Source organism: Poecilia reticulata, linkage group LG15 (assembly GCF_000633615.1).
Source record: "Poecilia reticulata strain Guanapo linkage group LG15, Guppy_female_1.0+MT, whole genome shotgun sequence".
In the NCBI taxonomy this organism is placed as follows: domain Eukaryota; kingdom Metazoa; phylum Chordata; class Actinopteri; order Cyprinodontiformes; family Poeciliidae; genus Poecilia; species Poecilia reticulata.
In genome coordinates this window covers 16,879,279-16,900,033 of record NC_024345.1, presented here as the reverse complement: position 1 = coordinate 16,900,033, position 20,755 = coordinate 16,879,279, and the positions used below count along the sequence as shown (strand labels likewise).

Below are 20,755 nucleotides of genomic sequence, written 5' to 3'. Positions count from 1 at the left end.
TATATATATATACCTTAACAACTCAGATCAAAGAAGCCAAATTGGCAAAATATGGAAAAAAAAAATTCAAGTGGTATCAATTCTTTTGCAGGGCACTCTATATGAAAGGGGCAATTGTTGGTGTTCATATGCAGGCATGTGTTTTGATATGCAATTGTAGTTCATGCAGCCCAAAGCCTTTAAACATTTAAACCAGAAAAAGCTGAGAGCGGGGTTACCACGCAGCTGAAGCACCTACTGAAACTACTAATGATTGCCTATGCAGAAAATGCTTTGCTAATCTCTTAAATCCACTTTTACGACTGGTGTGAATATTATTATGGCACCATAGGCATTCTGGGGAATTATTATTATGTGTATTGAGACAGGAATTAGAGGTTAATGATGGGAATCAGACAGGAACCAGACATTACCTTCAGTGTGCAGCAAATCACCAGACCAGACGCTTTGAGCTACGTCTGATAACATTGCTAATTGTTCCAGGTCTTTGTTGGGTTTGGTGTAAACAGTAGCTGGGTTTATTGTTGTGCACTAGTTAAATGATATCGTCATCGGAAGTTTCAGTCTTGAAAACGCGACTGGAGTATTTCAGCACTGAAGCTCATTCACTCGAACACATGTGTGCTACCCCCAGTCATTAGGGCAACAATGGGAATGAACTGTGAGCAAAACGCCAGGCTGCGTAATGAACTAACTGCCCACCTGCAAGGTATGCTGTGGAATGAGGTGAATTTATGTCGGGTCCAGCGTAAAGGATGGCGTAACTGCACTCACTTTTTGCGGTTCACACACTTGTAATCATAAATGACTCAGAAGTATGCTGGGTACAGGACACCATTACTTACTCTGGATGGAGGAGCGGACTGGGACTCATTGCTTGGTAATGAGTGAATGCGGGGAGTATGAGGAAAGCGTTGCAAGGTGCCGATGGTTTCTGTGAGACTTTTCACCCTGAACAGAGCTGTGCAGGTTTTGTGACATCTGGGTGTGATGACCTCTGCTCCTGCTTCTGATGCTTAACTTTGTGTGCTCCTGCAGTATTTCACAAAGCTATTGCCCTCAGGTTAGCTAACCGAATGCATGTAGACTTAAATTTTTTGAGAAAATCTACATTGGCCAGAAGCTCAGACGGGGGGAAATTGTTCTTTGCTATTGCTCACTTTTTTATACTTGGCTGTCACAGTGCAAAAGCTATAGACTTTTGTGGTCTTTGCTGTAAAATTGCAACATTTGATTAGGAGTCAGACTTTAGTTTCGGAGACCATAGTGACCAATATGCCTGTTTGTGGTTAGTGTTCTCTTATAGTTGTGTCTGATTTCGAAGGGATAAGTGCTTCACTCAAAATCAGCTTTCTAACTAATCCGTAATGTCAGAAATCTCAAAGCCGACACACTGCTGGGGCTGTGCTTAGAAAATAACAGCTAAAGGATACCACAGAGTATGTAAAATACAGCATGATGGTCTCCCACAGAAATGTTCTGTTTGCCATTTTAAGAATGTGTAAATGCAGAAACGTTCTTTTGCTAAATTTAATTTTGCTCTGGCTTCTGTAGGAGGAGAAGCCGGTATTGAATTCTTTAGAGACACAGAGCAGACTGCAGAAACTAAACCAAGACCGCAATGATTCTGCTGTTTGATGTAACAGAAGGTATTAGGGGAAAACAAAAAAAAAAATAGGCAGGTATTCTGGCATGAAACATACAGAAATTTAATCCTGGCTATATCCTTTATTTTGTTGTTGGTCAGACTTACATTTTTAAAGTGACCTCCTGCGACCTGAGCTAAAAAATCCAATAAAATAGCACCATAAATGGGATTGTATGGATCACTCCTGCCCATCCTATTAGAGCGTACTAACAGGATTATGGGGTTTTAGTGTGCGGAGTCCACCCAAGAGCTTTCTTTTTTTTACGACTTACACCCATAGCATTGTGTTCATATGATCAGAGTCTTCCTGTCCTGCCTTGCATCACGGCGTCTCATCCTCGTCTCGTCTTCTCTCTCAGGATTCTTTCTGCATGTACCAACCATGGCTTCTGGAATTTCACCAGTGCTGAACTAGTTCGAGATTTTGTGAAAACGTTTTCTTTTGGCCATTTAAATAACAGAAGCTTTCATGCAAACAAGAAAAATGGAGACTTCCAGGAGGTCATTGTCAATATTAATGCCACTGAATTGGAAACCATGAGCACTAACAGTTGTTATAAGCTTTCCCACAGCTTTGGTAGGCAACAGTAAGCATTAAATCAGAATGATTCAACTTTCATCATTGCCTTAACAAAACCAAACAGCAAAGAAGAAAAACTGAGCAATACTTTTCTAATCCAATGCTTTCCAGTAAGATAGCATGAACAGTTTTTGTATTTGGGGGATTAGCTGGCAAATCGTAGAGGACTGCTTGAAAACAAAGTCAGTCATTGTGCAATAAACACATAAACTAATTAAAAATTTGGTGGCCAATTTCTGATCTTTGATTTTTTGATAACTCTAAGAACATCAAAGAAACATCATTATATAGGATTCCTGTCAGGTATCATAATTATTTAGATTCGAAACACAGGGGAGATCACACTACACGTGTCTGAGGGCAGTTGCTTAAAAACTGTTACTATTTTAAAAGAGGCAAAATTACTACAAAATTGAGAGTTGATATTTTAAAATCAGCTGATTCTGTACAACAGCTAAGTTCTCTTTACATTTAACCCATTTCATTAACTTCCTACTAAAAACAGATCTGAGAAGAACAGAAATATATTTTTGTGATGGTTTCCAATGGAATAATAATATTCCGTACATTGAGAATAAATAGTTAGCACAGTCCTATGTTACATTCACATATTCAGCATTTTGGTCAACTGACTTTGTTCCGTTTAAGTGCAAAAAATTCTTATTTGTTGTCCTAATTACAATTAAATATCTATTTTTTTCTTAAATAACTATAATCTTTAATAATCCACATTCAAAATGGGGCCTAATTTCAGTAATTTTCTTCCTAAATTTAAAACAGATTCCAGTTTAACTTTTGGTTCGTTTTTATAACTTGTGTGGTGCTATACACACAAAACGTTTCATTTACTAGGTACATCGCTCAACTACGCTGCTGTGGTGGGGTTTAACTCCCCGCTGTGAGTCCCATTGAAATAATGCCAGACTCACAGACAGCGGGGGCAGAATGTTATTGTGCCATAACGTCGTATCCTGTGGTGCTCATGAACAGTTAGTGGGAATTAACAAAGTTATATTTATAATAGTGGTATGGTGTGGTTACACAGATTCTGGGGCTGGGCTGTAGTTTCTCTGTGGGTGACCAGAAGTGCTGTTTTGGATCTGTGGGAGAACCTTTGTCGGGGCAGGAGCCTCTCCGACAGCATTGCAGTGTACATGTGTGAGACAGACGAAAGGATCTTAAACACACATCGTCTTGAATTTTCATCTCTCTTCATAAAAACACAGCGACTAACTTGAAAAAATATGGTTGGCTCTGTGTCCTGAAAAGTTCATCCTACTGGACCTTGAAAGAACCCCACACAGGCCACTGCCCTGTTGTCTCTGTTTAGTCTGTGTGCAGGCAGACATTAAGCCTCAAACTACATCCAGCTCAAACATATCATAACATGGAGGAACACTGAATAACACAACCACCATAAAATACCCCTCCAGTGTGAGCAGAGGTCTGCGTGCGGAGACCACACCACGGGGTAGTTACGCGCACAGTGGGGGAGAAAATGTTGCACTTAGCTCTCAGTACCACACTGATGATGGAGTTAAAAGCTGGAGAATGCTATTCAGAGAGTAAAAGTGGGTTTGTTGAGACGCCTGCTTAAAAACACACGAGAGGAACTTTCGCACAACAAGTTATAAAAACATTGTATCCTCATCCTGTTGGACCTCAGGAAACACGAGGCAAACCTTTAATGTAGGTGTTAAATATACCTGTTTTTTTTTTGTTTATTTTTTTCACAGCGATCTCAGTGAGAACTTCATCCAATCTATCCCCCGGAAAGCATTCAGAGGAGCTACAGACATCAAAAACCTGTGAGTACTAGAGGTGTTTATTTCTTTTTAAATGAACAATTATTTTTGTATGTTCAACATACAAGTTAATTCACCGATTGAATAACCACACGGTCATTCATCAAAACAAAAGATTACATTTTAAGACACATGAGAAACATAATTTGGTTTTAAGAGCTTTTGTTGACTGATAATATGCTGGACTTGCATCACTTTTTTTGGGAGTATTTTTTTAACAAAGGACTGGAAATGATATTGGTAGGAGGATTATGACAGATCACATAGGCTTACAACTTTTGAACAAACAGTTGCTGGGGGAAAAAGATATTTACAACTAAGGAGCACGAAAATTACAATACTCCTAATGTAACCCTAATGTAATATTAGTATATTCTAAAATTAGTATTTATAAAATTATTATTACTTGCTCAATGTCATACTATTGAGCAAACTTCAAATTCAGAGGTTCACATACATGTCCTTAGTGTTGGGTTTGTGTACTGCCTTGCTCTCACACACACCTTTTTAGGTCTGCTCCTAAATTTTCTATCGGACTGACATCAGTGCTTTGTGTTGGTCTCTCCAAAACATTGATTTTCTTCTTAAACCTGGTTGACTTGGCAATACGCTTAAAGTCACCATCAAATTAAAAGTCTTACTTGGTCAAGAGCTTCAACTTCCTTGTTGATGTCTTGAGAGTCCACATGTTTTTGCCTCATGGTGATGATGGTTTTGTGTAAATAGAAGCCTTTCCTCCTGCAGCCAAACAACCACACAACACGATGGTGCCACACTCTATCTTCAGAGTGTTCTCAGGCTTGCAAGCCAATCACTTTTTCCATCATATGTGACAACAGTTATTACGACTAATTCCTATTTTGTTCTATCCGAACACAGGATATTTCGCCAAAAACTAAGGTTGTTTTCCATGAATGCATTTGCAAACTGTAATCTTATTTTATGTTTTTTGTTGAGTAATGGCTTCTTCTTCACTGAGTGGCCTTACAGCACATATCAGTACAATAGTTATTGGATAATGATACACTCTTACCAATATCAGCCAGCTTCTCTCACATGGTCTTTTGCTTCTGATTTGGGTTGGATTAGCACAATTTATAACAAAAGATAATCATTTTATTTTTTTAATAGAAACCTTTTTTGTGGATAAACAGGTCATGTGTCTTTCTATTCATATGCATGTACACACATGTAGTATGAATTCATACTACAAGTGTGTAGTATGTAGTAATTACCCTGCATGCACTGATTACAGGAAGATCTTGACAACCAGTGACGGTAAAGAACTGAATAAATACATCAAATTAAATTAGTAGTAAGTGAGCTGAAAATATGTGCTTACTCGTTCACAACTCACTTAGTTTAATTGCAGAGTTAACATTTTATCTGGTCAGCCTAATGGTCTATCAAGAGAGGAAAGCATTGCCTGGTTGCTGGTGTGTGCGTTCAGAGGACTAGGTCTCAGTGATTGAGTCCACTCACTGCCTCCCCAACGACGGCCGTGATTTACATCTTTGATGGGGTTTATGCACAAACACAGGCGCTCACATGGATTTATGACTTGCGTTGATGTGGATAAACAGTCGTTAACGTTCACGTCTGTTCCGCTGGGGGATTACGTGAGCTGAGATGACCGAAACTGTATTGATTAGCCATAGTGCATTAGAGCACAACTTACTGTATCAATGATTACAAGTACTTTGTGGGGAGATGTAAAGATTGTAACTCTTCTGTGTTTCTCCACCACAGGCAGCTGGATAAAAACCACATCAGCTGCGTCGAGGACGGAGCCTTCAGAGCTCTGAGAGGCCTGGAAGTACTGTAAGTCCCCGATCTGATGCTATTTGCCTAGCTTAACGCTGCCTTATCCTATTAAAGCACTTAGTTGAATTAAGACATTTTTGTGTCTTGCTAATTACCGCGACTAATACGTATGGCACAGGCCTCGCATAATATTCCAAAATGCCCCCTGCGGGCTTTATAAAGGGGGTTTGCGGCATAAAGCTCCATTTAGTCACAGCTGACAGCAGGGTTCTACTCCATCACATTAACACCCAGTAACCCACCCACTGCCCCACCTCCACCAACCGGCCCATCCAGCCCCGAGCATGCCATCTGACGAGTGAGGGGCTCCTCTTATCGGCATGTTCAAAAGACACACCCAGGTTAGCCGTCTGCGCTGATCTTCAACATCTAGTTAATCATCTCCTTTAAAACAAAGTGTAATTACAAGCCTCTGTTGGGGACCTCCTTCTTGAACAATGCGGACCAACAGCGTAAAGGGGGGAACAACTGCTCTGGTGTTAAAAGACAGCTGTGTGGGATTTAGAAGGTAGTTAAAGAAGAAGAAATGCAGGAAGCTGCTTGCACGCCTTAATTAAAGTATTGATAGTGTTCTGATGACGGTGTAAAAGGTCAGAGAGGGTCATTCAGATGGATTTGTGTCGGGGGAGGTGGGAGGAGAACAGCGGGTGTTGACAGGATGAGAAGGTTGAAAAATAGCAAAAGGTTATTAGGCAGATTGAAATGACCCGATTCTCTCTCTGCAGCTGATGCCCCAGGTTCTGTAGAGATGTGTGTGTGTGTGTGTGTGTGTGTGTGTGCGTGTGTGTGCGTGTGTGTGCGTGTGTGTGCGTGTGTGTGGATGCTACCTTTATAACGCTTGTGATCAGACTCGTAAGAGTGTGTGCATATTTGCATGCATGGCTGCATGTGTGTGTGGGAGGTGCAAGGGCTTCCCATCTGTGTGAAATGAGGTGGTATATTCCCAGTGGGACCCAGAAAGACAAAAAAAAAAGAAGACATAGATCTAATGAGATGTAAAAGAGAAAGCTTGTCTACACAACTCTACCGACAATCGAACTATTTTGCCCCTTCCTTTCCGCAGAACGCTGAACAACAACAACATCAGCAGCATTCCTGTCTCCAGCTTCAACCACATGCCCAAACTCCGAACTTTGTAAGTCACAAATGTCCCACTTGAATGATCTCTTTCTTTTTTTAGGAATTATTTAAGCTATAATTACTATCTACACGTCTACATCCAGACAAAGAAGAGAAAATCAGAATGTAATCTCTGTGGGGGTTGACAGCTCTGTCATTCCAAGCAGTGCTCTCTGCCAAAACCACTGAACGGCACAGAATAATGAGTTTAGCAAAGCCAGGAGCCATTATGTGATTCATGTCAAGACAAAAACGGGCCTGGACAGACACAAATAGCTCATTGTGTGCCGCGATTACCAAATCTGAAATTATGCTTGAATTAAGACAATTATTCCTAGCCGTGACTCTGCTGCCCTTGCGGTGACGTTGTGGTCTGCTTCACTCCCAGTGGGGTAACATTTTAGGGATTTCTGTTTCTGCGCACGTGGGTTCACGAGTTAGCCTTCATACACCACCACATCGCAGCGATAGTTATTGTGGAGAGGCGCTGCTTTGGAAGAATGCGGTGTTTGGAGCACTGGATTTAGAAATGTCGCCTTTTTTAGAATGGGCCATTTATAATTGTCTGCATAGCATATCATTTAGTGTGTTTGCCCCACAGCGACTGGAAGTGATGACTTGTGGAAAAGAACGAACACATTTTATGCTATGTCCATCTTCTGCCAGCGATGAAAAATGTTAACTGATTGTAATTTTTCATTGTTTTTTTTTTTTTGTTTTTGTTTGTTTTGTTATATTACAGCCGACTTCACTCCAACAACTTAAACTGTGATTGTCACCTGGCCTGGCTGTCCCAGTGGCTCAGGCAGAGGCCTACAATCGGCCTGTTCACCCAGTGTGCTTCACCCCCAGAACTCAGAGGACTCAATGTGGCAGAGGTCCAGAAGCACGAATTCACATGCTCAGGTAAGACAGCAAAGTTTTATTCTTCACCTGTGGATTTATTTTTGAAATAAAAAAAGCCTAATGAAATAGATTGAAATGTTTTGAGTGGAGAGCGACAAATATGAAAAACATTACCGGCTACGAATGTTTTTGCAACGCACCTTATTATAAAGGCTTAAAAGTGTAATATTATTGTTTTGATCACTACTGTCTTTCATCTTCACACACAAATGTATGTATGGTCCGACTGCAAACCGATTGAGACACGATGCTGCACATGGACAGAAAGAGTAAGCAAGGAGAGAGCTAGTCAGAGAGGAAGCCAAGGGATCCATGGTAACTCTGCAGGAGCCTCACATATTGAGAGTCCATTGATGGGGTGACTGTTAGTCTGGTGTTTTTGGACGAGTTGGAAAAAAAAAAAACATTGTTAAAGATCCTAATTTGCAGTTTGCTACAACCATGTAGGAGACACAGCAATTACATGGAGGAAGGTGCTCTGGCATGATGGCAGTTCTGGTATCACTGCTCATACCTCTGCTCGCTACCCTGACCATTCCAACCACATGTTAAAGTTTTTAATGTTTTCCAGTCTTAGTGAAACTGAGCTGCGTTTTGGACACCTACTATCGTTTTCCTTTGTTTTCACAGTTATGCCCTGTTTTATGTTGCTCTGTCACATAAAAAGCCCTTTTGACTAAATCTAAGTTTGTAGTTGTGAAGTGAAAAAGGGATATAAATACTTTCTCTGAGCATTATTTTATTTAATTGAAAGTAAAGTAAGTTCATCAGCCTCTCATGTGACTCGTGTGTACTTCAGATTATTCATGACAAAGCAGTGTCTTAAAATAGCGTCTGTTTTCTATTTACCTCCTCTGCCCTGTGTTTTTATGCCAGTGTGTATTCACCTGGCAGCCACCTGACAGTCGCTCAGCACCAGGACAGCCTCACAGCTCTCTGCTAGTCTAGGCTTCTGCACCCCACTGAGCTGGCAGCGGTGTTAGGAAAATGCCCACACAGCTGGAGCCCAGACTGCCCACACTCATTGGCTCTCCCTTTTTTTTTTCTGGCTACTCAAAGATTTATTGAATGATTTACTGTTTGTGATTTGCGTGGCTCCGTAGTCTTTGTATCCTCCTTGAAATGTGAAAGAGATCATGAGCACGTAGGAGCGCTGTGATGTGATTTTGCTTTATCATATCTGAACAATTGCAAAACACCATGAGAACCTCCACTCCCCACTCGGCCTTCTCATTTGTAACGCCAGCTGCAAGGGGTCTGCATGAGTGTGTGTTTGCGGGGGAGTGTACCCCTGAGTGCGTGTGTGTGTGTTCCTGTCTCTCCATGGGTTGTGATTTTTACGCAGTCATACAGCGTGACAACACAGATCATTAACTATTCATCGTCCAGGGAAAGAGACTCAAAGCGTGGGAGTGTAACCATTCCAGATAGAAAAGTTGGAACTTTTGGTTTATAGTGGGATGCAGATACAGATACAGAAAGTTCAGGTTTTACATAATGGGCAGCTGCACTTCATATACGCACATACAGGTGGTCAATCATCCTGGGATGAAATATTTTCTTTGAGCTTTATCTTCAAATCTAGACAAAAGACATTGTTCAATATATTGTGATATACCAGTGCAACATTATGCATCTTTTCAGATAAATGCTCAGCCAAACACATGCTTTCATTCTTTTATTTATTTATATTTTTTTTCCCCAAATTGTGACCAGGAGTTGAACTCCCACTGATGGACTCATTAGAGACCGACTCGCTGGCACACACTTTGTATTTTTTTTATTTTTTTTTGCAACAGTATGTGTTTGTGCGTGTCTTTAGTCGAAGCTGTGACCAGTCGAGGCCACCTGCGGGGGATTTGGGGCAGGGTGGCGCCATGTAACAAGGAAAAGAGGAAAATGAGGGAGAGGAGAGGCATGAGGTGGGAGAATGAAAATGTGGGTGTGCTGCTTTATTCATTGATGTAAAAAAATAAATAAAAATGATGAAATCCTCCCGCAGTCGGAGCAACGTAATCCGCCCTCTGTTTCTGTGCTGGAGAGCATCACTGCCTAGTAAATTCACATTGACAGCAATGTGTAGTGTGCCATTTAAAAGTTTAGGAAAAATATTAGACCTGATGAATAAAAATCAGTAATCTATACAATCCTGTTAAAGTTTGCAGCACAAATGCTTAAATCACGGGCGGGGGGGGCGGATTGCACTGAGCGTTTCTGGCAGATACGAGCATTATTCTAATATTTATGGCGTCTGTGGGAGCAGATTTTCAAAGCACTAAATCAAGGTGAGAAATCGGGTTTAAAAATAAAACCTGCAGTAAAAACATCTCGGAGGTAGACTGATGTTTATAGGAGCTCATTAACTTTGTGGGATCAAGTGCAGTTATCCTTGCTCTCCTGCTGCTAACCAAAAAATATTTTATGTAATTAGAGATGCATCACTCAGAATTTTTTGACCATTTTCCAATCTGTGCTTTTATATTATATATTGCAATATTTGAACAGCCAATTCTAATTTTAGTTGATTCCAGTTCCTTTTGAGAGCCCAAACATTTAAAAGACTAAATTACCGCACCCTCACAAACTGCTTTTTTTTAAGATGAGAAGTCATTATTTGCAGAGAATTTAACAATGTTAGCGTCACAAAGTTGTTGGAGATTGGTTCAATGCAGCTCTATGAGGTGAATCTTAACCAAAGGCGCTCTGCTGGATTGAGATCTTTTGACCATGCAGGTCATAAGCATACAGTATGCTCACTGTCAGGCCGAGGAACCAATTTGAGGTTATTTTGAGATTTATGACATTATTCTGTTGGAAGGAGCCATCCAGATGTGGTCACACCTGGATGGACATGGTAAGCACCAATACTCAGATAAGCCCTGGCGCTAAAACAATGTTTAATTTGTAAGAAAAGACCAAAAGTGTGCTATAACAATATCCTGCCACATGCTTGTAGTCAGGATGGATCCATGCTTACATGATGTTTTCACCCATTTCTGACTCAAAACATCAGTTAAAGTTTTCCACAGTCTGTTATTGTCCAATCTTGTGTGAGTTGCTGCTTATTTTTCCTGTTCTCACCTGACAGAAGCAGCAACTTGTGTGGTCTTCTGCTGTAGTCTGTCTGCTCCAAGCTTTGAATCGTTGTGTGTTCAGAAATGATATTCTGCACCTCTTGGTTTTCGTGAGTGGCTCTAGCTACTTTTGTCTTTCTGTTTCCCATTCTCCTCTGGTTTCTAACATCAGCAGGGCATTTTCATCCCCACCAGTTTCTCTTTTTTGGACCTGAGAGATGAGATGGTTGTGTGTGGAAAAACCCAGCACATCAACAGTTTCTTACGCACTCAGACCGACCTCATTGGTGTAGGTGTATGTTCATGACTACGTTCCACCAGATTTGTCAGGCAGCAGTCACTGTAAAACAGGGCTTTGTTATTTTAAAACAGCAACCAGAAATGAAAAGCTCATGTTAACTCAAGGCTATATGACAGAAAATGGATGGCTGTTGCTCCAAGGTAATAATAAAAGAAATAAAAATGTTATGTTTGAATTGAGCAGTTGGTAATAAATCATTTCAAGGTTCTTCTGAAGGAAATGGAGAAGAAATGACCCACTAAAAAGGGTGAGACGAAACAGATGGTAAGAAGCAAGTGATAATATTTGAAAATGATGGGGAAAATGAGGCATAGTAGGTTAAACGTATAGACTCCTGTGCAAATGGATGAAAGGTGAGAAGGTGCTCTAGGAGAGAGATGGGAAACTGGGCTGCTAAACGGAGTGAGGAAGGAAATGATGGGAAGGGAACCTAGATGGTAAAAAAAAATAAAGCGGTTGATTAAAAATAGAGAAAACAGGATATGGATAGAGGGGAAAGAATGAAATAATGTAGAAACGGCAGTAAGAAAATCAGGGAGGAGCGAACATGAAACGGTCTCGGCTCTGGTATACCTGTCAGTGAGCTGTCATTGTCAAGGCTGCTCCAGCTGTGCTCTGCACTCTCCCTGATCCCAGGCCTGTCAGATATGCCATGTTAGATAAGAAAGGAGGTTTTCCTCTGCCCGACACCCGATCCTAGATCTGTCAAACCTTTGCCATTCCAGATCACGCATCCTCAGATCACATCTTTCTCTGTTGATTCACAGTCTAGAGATGCTTTTCCCCCCCTCTCCCACCTGATTCACTTGTCTGGCAGTTGTTAGGATTTACCTGATGGATGATGTCCAGTGTGTGTGTGTGTGTGGGGGGGGGGGGGGGGTCAATGAGTACTTCCATGGGCTTTTATAATGTTTCTGTGTTTGGAGAGCAAATTTTTGGCCTTATTGCTTTCCTTTTTTCTTTTACTGACTTTTGACATATTTCACCATCTATCATCTGTAAATCCCTCATTTCTTTTGCTCTCAGCAACACTTTCCAGCACCAGCCGAGTGATAGATAGGAAGCAAATTAAATATTCATGGTCTGAAACTCAGATTAGTAATGCTGTGTAAATTAGCCCATTTAAAAGTCTGTTTTATTTATTTTATCTGGGTTAGACTTTTATGCTCACATTCGGGCGAACTCACAGCGGAAAACGACACGCTGGCAACGCAGACTGCCGTTCTTCACCGCTGACATTGCTGTAGCTATTTGAACAGGTATCTGGAGACGGCGTGATGAGCTGTGTGCTCTGTATGCAAATGAAAAAGTTGAATTGTTTTTGAACACATGGAAGTTGGTGGGGGTTGTGAAAAAGCTGAATGTGCAGAACGACTTCGGTTCCTCGCAGCGGAGAAGACAGACTCTCGAGAAAGATTATGAGACGAGATCAATGGATATTATTGGGAGGCCTTCGCTTGTCACTCCGACTTCACACTTCTTTGATATATAACCTAGTTTCTTTCCCACTGATTCAGTAGGATTTTGCCACTTTGAAATGAAGTCAAATATAGCATGTTTCATTTGCTTTTGTCCATGTCAGGGAGTGGTTGAAATGTGCATTTGCATATTTGCAATTCAGCTAGAAGAGAGCACAAAAAGCTGAAGACAAGAAAACATGGCAGGCTTGAAAAAAATGTTGGAGTAAAAAGTGTTTATATTATCCTATAACCGTCAATTTCATTCTGTAAGTCTATTATTTTTACCGTTCCCATTTAAAATAACATACTCAGATAAGAGAAAAATCTGCTTTGGTCACAATTTTATAGTAATATAAAAAAAAAATGTAACAATAAGTGTACAGTGCCTTACATAAATGTATATTTTCATAATTTTATATATATATATATATATATATATAACGTTCATGAACTGAACTGGATTTCTCTGGTATTTTCTGTGATACACCAACAAAAAGCAGTGCATGATCGTAAAAGTAAAACAAACAGCTTTGAAAACTTTTTTGTTTATAAGTGTGGCATGTGTTTGCATTCAACTCTCCTGGAAGAACACTTCAGAGAACCCACTTTGATTGCAATTACAGCTGAAGGTCTTTCTGTGGACCAAAATGCCACATTACTCTTAGAAAAACAGTTGAACTGATTGTGAACATCAGTTCTCAAGTCTTTGGACTGATTCACAACTGGTTTAAGGATTTCAGAAGGTGAAATCCTTAAACCAAATTCTGCAGCCTTTTCCAGGATTGTTTTTTTTTTTAAATCAAGCTCTAACCAGCCTTGCTAAAGAATCTCCTTCCCTCACCATGATACTAATTTTGCCATATTTTACTGTGAGCATGTGTCACACAGTGTTGCAAAGAATCAAAAAGCTGATCTCAATTGACCAAAGTATCTTACTCCTTGCTGTGTCCTCCACTTTACTTCTGGAAATTTTTTGAAAGGTCTACGTATGATTTATGAATAGCGCTAAAAAAAACAGAAAAATATTTTACCGTCTTTTAAACTTGCTTCCATTTAACTCCTGTTTCCTATTTTTCGTCTACAGGTCATCAGGAGTCTTCCAGCCTGCAGCCGTGCAGCACTGGGGGAGGCTCCTGTCCTGCCATGTGTACCTGCAGCAACAACATCGTGGACTGCAGAGGGAAAGGTCTAACTGCTATTCCAGCCAATCTGCCTGACAGCATGTCGGAAATGTGAGCAAAATGTCTGCTGATTGATGTCTGCTGTTGATATCCTCAAACAATGCGACCAAATTTGCACACTGTGTTACGATCACACAAAGTTAACCAAAGTAAAGAAAACTCGGTTCTCTGATAATCTGCATTGTTTTATACACCTCTGGTATTTGTGAATGTTTCGCTTTTCAGCACGTTGACAGGACATCGGTCTCATGTGCGGACAGAGATATTCACTCAGAAACTCTAGACTGAGACCACATGCTCTTATCAGCTCAGAATGCTGTGAACCGCATGCAAGCCCTTTGCTAACATCCCTCCTTCAGTTTATCAGTCCTCCGACATCTGTCTGGGCATTAACTCTTCACGGCCCACATGCTGCAGTGTAATTTTCAGGAATGCATGACTAAACTTTTAAAATAAGTCATTTTACTCCCTTTATCAGAGATTTCATGCCACTAGCATTGTGGAAGTCTCCCACAACACTGTGATTTAGCTTTTTAACACTATGCCCCGTGTTAAAAAGCTAAAATACTGGACGAATCCGGCCAGCATGTTGCATGTTCTTCTGAGGAGCAGTTTCTAGGTCTCTTCTTCCCCATGAGGATGTGTTTATAAATACTCAGCTAGTGTGAAAGTCACTGATCCCATGTTCCCCAATAACCCTGACCCATTTCTACTGCACTGGTGTGCTAAATTTGATCATTTCGATTAAATGTTCACAGCTCTCTTGGTTCCCATGCTAAAGGCAGTCCACCTATGCCTTGCCACTATATTTATTGGGTTATAAGGGTATAAAGTCTGTATTTTGATTCCCAGGATCACAGGAAATTGGCTTCAACCTTCGTAATGTTCCACAAGCCACAAAACATAAAAATCCCAGATGCAGTTTTTCCATGGTTTTGGTCTTCTCAAGTACAATAAAAGATTTATTTACTTATCCTTGTGCTTTTTTTGCTATTTAGTCAGGTTAAATCCCCCAAATGTCATGTATTTTGTTGGATTTTTATATAACGGACCAACAAACCTACTAAGACAAGGCCGTTCACCTCTAATGACAAGCCAGGCAAAGACAAGTAGGTCATTAATCAGAATGGTAATCAGAGGAGAATACAACTGAACCGTCGGGCCTTCGTGCAAAACGCTATGAAGAAAGTGTGTTGACAGTGAAACATCTTGGTGAAAGCGTCATAATGAAGGGTTGCTTTTCTTCAGCAGGGCCAGGGAATCTGGTCAGAGTTGATGGGAAGCTGGGTACAGCTAAACAACGAGGAATCTTGGAAAAAAAACGCTAGTTACAGGCTACAAACATCTTGAGAACCTTCACACTCTTGATGGTAGAGAGACAAACCACAAATATAGTTTTGTCGTAGAAAAAAATTTAAAAGATCTTTCCACTTCACAATTCTAGCATTTTAATGCTTTTATCGGGATGCTTTTACAAGAAAATGTGTACCAGTGTGTGCTGTGAGCTCAGTGACCAGTGAGCATCTCTAATGTGAGAACAGGGAGACAGTTGAAAGATGAATTTATCATGCATGCGTTTTATAGACGGTGGACGCTCTCTGCACAGCAGATGAGCGCTGGCATTTTAAAACTTTCCCAACCCTTCGCATGTAATTGGTACTTAAATCTGCCCGGCGTATAAACCTTTCAGTGTTCTGATTTATGTTTTCAAGACAAGCACATACATCATGTGCATTCCTTCTGTCCTGTCCATCAGAACCTTTACCTTAGAGCCAGAATTCCCAGGACACTTTTTTTTTATTTTGCTTTACTTTCTCCTCTGTGGATTTCTCTATCTTTTCAGCTGTTTTCCCCATCCGGCCCAATCGTTAAGGACAAGTTTACGGAGCTGCATTCACAGTAAAAGTGAATTAAAATGGAAAGCGTGAGGGTGGTCGGGGTGGGGGCTGGGGGTCGGTTCAGTAACTCGGTGCAGCAGGTTTGATCTGTGCTTGAAGTTCATTATAAAATCAGCTTCAGTTACAGCCTGGCAGGTTGCTGCATATTGAGGCTGGCCTAATGCCTTGTTAATGAGCCTCTCACAAAATCGCGTACACACAAAAGACGCGTGCATGCTGCTCTCATTATGTATAAATCTAAGAAATTGCGATCACCCCCCCCTCTCCCCACCTCCACCCTAATGAGTGTTGCGTTTATGGCTCTGAGGTTTCTAGCTGCTTTCTGTATTCTTTTTCTCGTGAAACGAGATCTGGTAAGCCTAAACACCACCACAGCGGATTATTATGCATCATAGTCTCTGTTTGCTCTGACAAGCTCTGCCATAAAACTTTCCCTCTGCCTTTTATCTGCGCTGCTGTGGTTCTGCATTTATTTCTGACTCCTGCACACACTAGTTGAATACCCGGAGGCATAATGTGTTTCCCTATAATGAAAACCCTGCTCAGTTCCTGATGAAAAGGATGAAGAGCATTGATTGGATTGACACAAACACCAGCTCACAGGCAGTCACACACGTGTTCAGGCTGACAAATTGGACGGGAGCCATTGATTTTCCTTCTGCTGGCGACTCTGGGAGATTGTTCCTTGTTTTCCCCTTTAACAAATGGGAAAAAAAAGGCGCTTCTTTGTCGATTGCAAGGATTCGGTCGCTTGCTCACATCGATCAGCAAGGAGCAACAATGGGAAAGCTAGAACATTGAGTCAGGGTGTGCGACTCAAATGGATTCAGCGTTCTCTGTGTTAACACGCCCAGAATACCACGGGATGGAGGGACATACGTACAACGACACGGAAACGTGTTTGTGCATAGTGCCAGACTGGTTTGGACCAGTTAGACAGACTGGTTGATGAGAGAAGGCGCTAAAGCCACTTGGTCCAGCACGCTGCCGCATGGTGAGGGCAGAGGAACCACAGTGCTGTCACTCCACTCATATTGGGACAGCCAGACAAAAACAGAACGGGGGATCATGTCCACCGCAGGAATCTGTGGTCTCGGGTCGCCGTCATCCGAGGAATGCCAATTGCGCTCCCATATCACTCCATAGGCGAGGAACGCTCATTTGAAGGGGGGGGCGAAGAGTCCTGATTGAAAAATGTTGGAAGCTCAGAACTGCTAAATGACTGTGGCCAGAGTTTAACAAAACATTTACCCCCCCGTGAGTAGACATAAACAAAACACAATCCAAGAGGCCTGAGAGGCATGCAGTTAAATCCGAAATGACTAATTAAATCATGGGGAAACGCTTCTGCGCCAAGACGTTGAATACTGAAGGAGCTGGTGGTTGAATCTGCTTCCAAACGTACAGAAGATTTGAGAATATTTCCCATTTTTCTGTGGCGACAAATAGCAGCCTAATGATGTTTAGATGCCTCCGTGGCCGTGGGGCCACCGCAGCCCGTACAGGCCCATGTGCTGCTGGTCTGCAGCCAGTTCCCCCTGCAGGAAGGCGCAGAGCTAGAACAAGCCAGACAGGCCTGCAGCTGGCTTCCTCTGGGCCCTTCTAAGCCCCAGTAAGGACAGTTTTAAAAGCTGTGAACTGACCTGCAGATAAACAGCCCTCTGCCAGCTTCAGCGGAGATTTGTTCTGGGGGGGGCTGAGTTGGGTCCTGAGCAGCAGCCCGAAACAACACATGTATGCCCATGCTAATGGGGTTTAGGAGATTCTGTTTCTGTGGGACCATCTGACGCTGATTAGAGCCTGTTCTAGATGGCCAAGCGTGTGTTTGTCTGTGTATTAATTTTGAGCTCTGACAGGTGTTTTATGATGAGCTTTGTCAAATTTTGTCAGTGTCAACTTCTCCTGGGCTCACACAGAAAAAAAAAAAAGGTAAACTCAAAGAGGTAATATTTTACCCCACTGCAAAGATTTCAGCGGACACTTTGCAAACACCCAGGGGATAGCAGCGGCGTACACATGAACAAGTGAGATCATTATTGATTTCATGAGCTCATACGAGCTGGAAACTGTAAATGTTAAATCAGGGAGAAATACGTCTTATAGCTGAAGGCCTTAACACCCTCACAAAAAGCAACATTGAGTCTTTTCCCCTCCAGTCCTTTTCCACATCACTTTAGTGTTGAGAATGTTTATTGGTTCTGTGGATGTTATGACTCCAGTGTGCCTGGACCTATTACAACTGCGAAATAGATCTCCGCTAATATAATCAGCCCAATCACCAAGGGTCAGAGGTGATTACTCAGCTCTGTTGCCATGGAAAATGCTATTGCTTGGTTAGCTAATTGTGTCACCTCTCTTCTCTCCTCCCTCCCAGACGTCTGGAGCAGAACGGGATCAAGTCTGTTCCTCCTGGAACCTTCTCTCCCTACAAGAAACTGCGCAGGATGTAAGTACAGCAGAACGTTCCCCTCAGGGCTAAGTAATACAGATGGGAACAAAACTCTGGTGGCTGGAAAAAGAAGCAACAATTGGCAGTCCTCTCCTCCCGTTTCCAAGGACCATGCTATCTGTCTATTTTGTCTGCAGCTTGAGAACGTGGTGCTGTTCTCAGGCTTGGGGTGGCGCTAGCTTCAGTTGTACATGTTCATAATAGCAGGTCTCGTTTTTCATCGCTGCCTGCTGGTATTCCCCTGGCTAGAATCGTGTCCACTCTGTCTGTTCCCGGCTGGAGGGATGATGAGGGGATGAAGGGAGAGCTGGAAGGAGGGCTGAAACCTCTCGCTCTCTCTGGGAGTGAACAATGTCAAGTTGGTGGTTGAGCCAGCTGTTCGGTCACCTTGCCAGCCAGCCAGCCAACCAGCCAGCAAGCCAGCCAAACCTCCAACACCATGAGGTCTGACTTACATACCAGCAGGGAGATGGAGGAATAGGAAGGTCAAGGAGTTTCTCTGCCTATTTTTAAAGATTCTTCATGATTTTACAGCTCAACTCCGGGGACGGAGACAGGATGAGATCAGGTGAATTAAGTCCAACAGACAGTCTGCAATGGCTCAAATTTTATTGTAGGTGCAGGGAAATGTTAAAGGAAAGTTTTTGCAGTTCAAACTGAAAAGGGATTATGGTAAACATTTAAGTTGATAGTATTTTAGCTATGCCCTAAAGGAGACAAACCAAATATCCTCGATAGTTTGTGTTGCTGAAGTATTTATTCTCATTAAACTTTTTCCAATTTTGTGAGCTTACCTGACACATGAGGGCTGAACAGTTTTGCACGTCACACTTTTCATACTTTTATTTGCAAAAACAAAAAAAAAATGTTGGAAACCATATAATCTTTCCTATTCACATCACAATTTTACACAAGTCTACTATTTCATTCATTTGTCTACAATGTATAAGCTTTAATAAAATCTCTCATTAAGTTTGCGGTTGCAACAAGACAAGAGGGGGAAAAAAAATGAAACATTCCTTGGGTTCCTATTTGCAGTTTTTGCAGGAAGATTTCATTGCGTCCTACATACTGGAAGGGTTGAATCACATTTAAAATGTCACTAAGGAAAAAACACTGCTGTTTTCTGCTAAATTTAGTTCCCCTTGACAAGGATAGTTATATGTTTTAAGGAACTTTACACTGCAAAAGAATTGCAATTGAGATTGCGTCATGAGTTTCCGAGCATCAGAACACTTAATTAATATGTGCAAAAAAAAATCTTCCCAAAGGGTTTGTAGTTAGAATGTAAATAATTTTTTTTAACTTAATGAAACCTGAACCAGAGTTTATCAGAAATGGTGTTATCCATCTGTTTTGTTAAACAAACCTGCTACTGCTGTTAGACCTGTTGATTCTGTATTGTACATTGAATGTCTATATGTCTGTGTTGATCCACCTGGCCATGTGCACTTACTTACTGGTTGTGTCCAACTCTCTAAACAGTGTGTAGACAGTAACTGCATCAAAAAGTGGGGGAAAAATGCTTAATTAATCATTTATATAATTAAAGGTTTATGTGTTGAGTTTTATGTGCATTTTCATTCCTTAGTTGCAGCCTCAGCTAACCTTCGCACCAGTAAAGCCACCCATGCACATTTTCTTCCACCTTGCCTCACTTTGAATGACCTACACATGAACCACTCCTTTAGACAGGGATGCTAAAACAGCCCTCACACGCCGACATATACACAAACACTACAGTGTCTGAGTTTACAGACGCACACCGTTGCATATGTTGGCCCCCGAACTTCGATTTCATTTCCAGGAAACCTCAGCACTTGCAAAAAGACAAATGGCTCCTTATTTAGCTGTTACCCCCCCCAAAAATGAGGAAATATCCCCCCTCCTCACCACATGATGATTTTCCTTCAAAGGTATCAAGTCGGCTGGAGTTGCATCTACATACTCCATTAAGACCATTTCTCCATATGTCTTTCTCCCTTTCTCTCCCACTGTTCTTCATTTACTTTTGCGTTTACTCACACAGACAGGCGCACATTGGTACAGAGGCTTAGTGGTTATCCTGTGGGGAGAGGCCTGTGGATCCTATTAAAATTGGTGATGTTCCGAAGCAGTCTACTGTATCTTGTTTTGGATTTCAGCCCTCAGCCATCACATTCTTACACATTGCAGTGAAGGATTTGCTTGTTAGGCCACAAATAATCCAAGTAAATGTTAAGATTAACTGCAAGGTTCTGTTTATAAATAGTGCTATGAAGTGGGCTGGCACCTACTGTATGCTCATCCAGTTTACACTTCATTATCTGGCAACCTTCCTATGTGGGTAAAATCTTGTCAATCGCTCCTCAGTTCTGCATCTGAAACTCTGTTGTTCTTCTACGCAGAGACCTGAGCAACAACCAGATCTCAGAGATAGCTCCTGATGCCTTTCAGGGCCTGCGCTCTCTCAATTCCCTGTAAGTTGTCCAACGCTCAGTTGGAGCATAAAAATCTGCTTGATTGTAGTT

The 20,755-nt window shown here is 41.6% G+C and overlaps 1 protein-coding gene across 6 annotated transcripts in view; it reads left to right on the top strand.

Annotated features, from left to right (window-relative positions):
- The window catches only part of slit1a (slit homolog 1a (Drosophila)), a 96,176-nt gene that overhangs the window by 51,394 nt on the left and 24,027 nt on the right, over positions 1-20,755 (top strand). For all 6 annotated transcript variants that reach the window (XM_008429661.2, XM_008429659.2, XM_008429660.2 and 3 more), the window contains exons 5-11: positions 3,965-4,036; positions 5,783-5,854; positions 6,921-6,992; positions 7,719-7,882; positions 13,802-13,949; positions 18,171-18,242; positions 20,633-20,704. In XM_008429661.2, the coding sequence (XP_008427883.1) occupies positions 3,965-4,036; positions 5,783-5,854; positions 6,921-6,992; positions 7,719-7,882; positions 13,802-13,949; positions 18,171-18,242; positions 20,633-20,704 (672 nt within the window). The remainder of the gene's footprint in view (positions 1-3,964; positions 4,037-5,782; positions 5,855-6,920; positions 6,993-7,718; positions 7,883-13,801; positions 13,950-18,170; positions 18,243-20,632; positions 20,705-20,755) is intronic.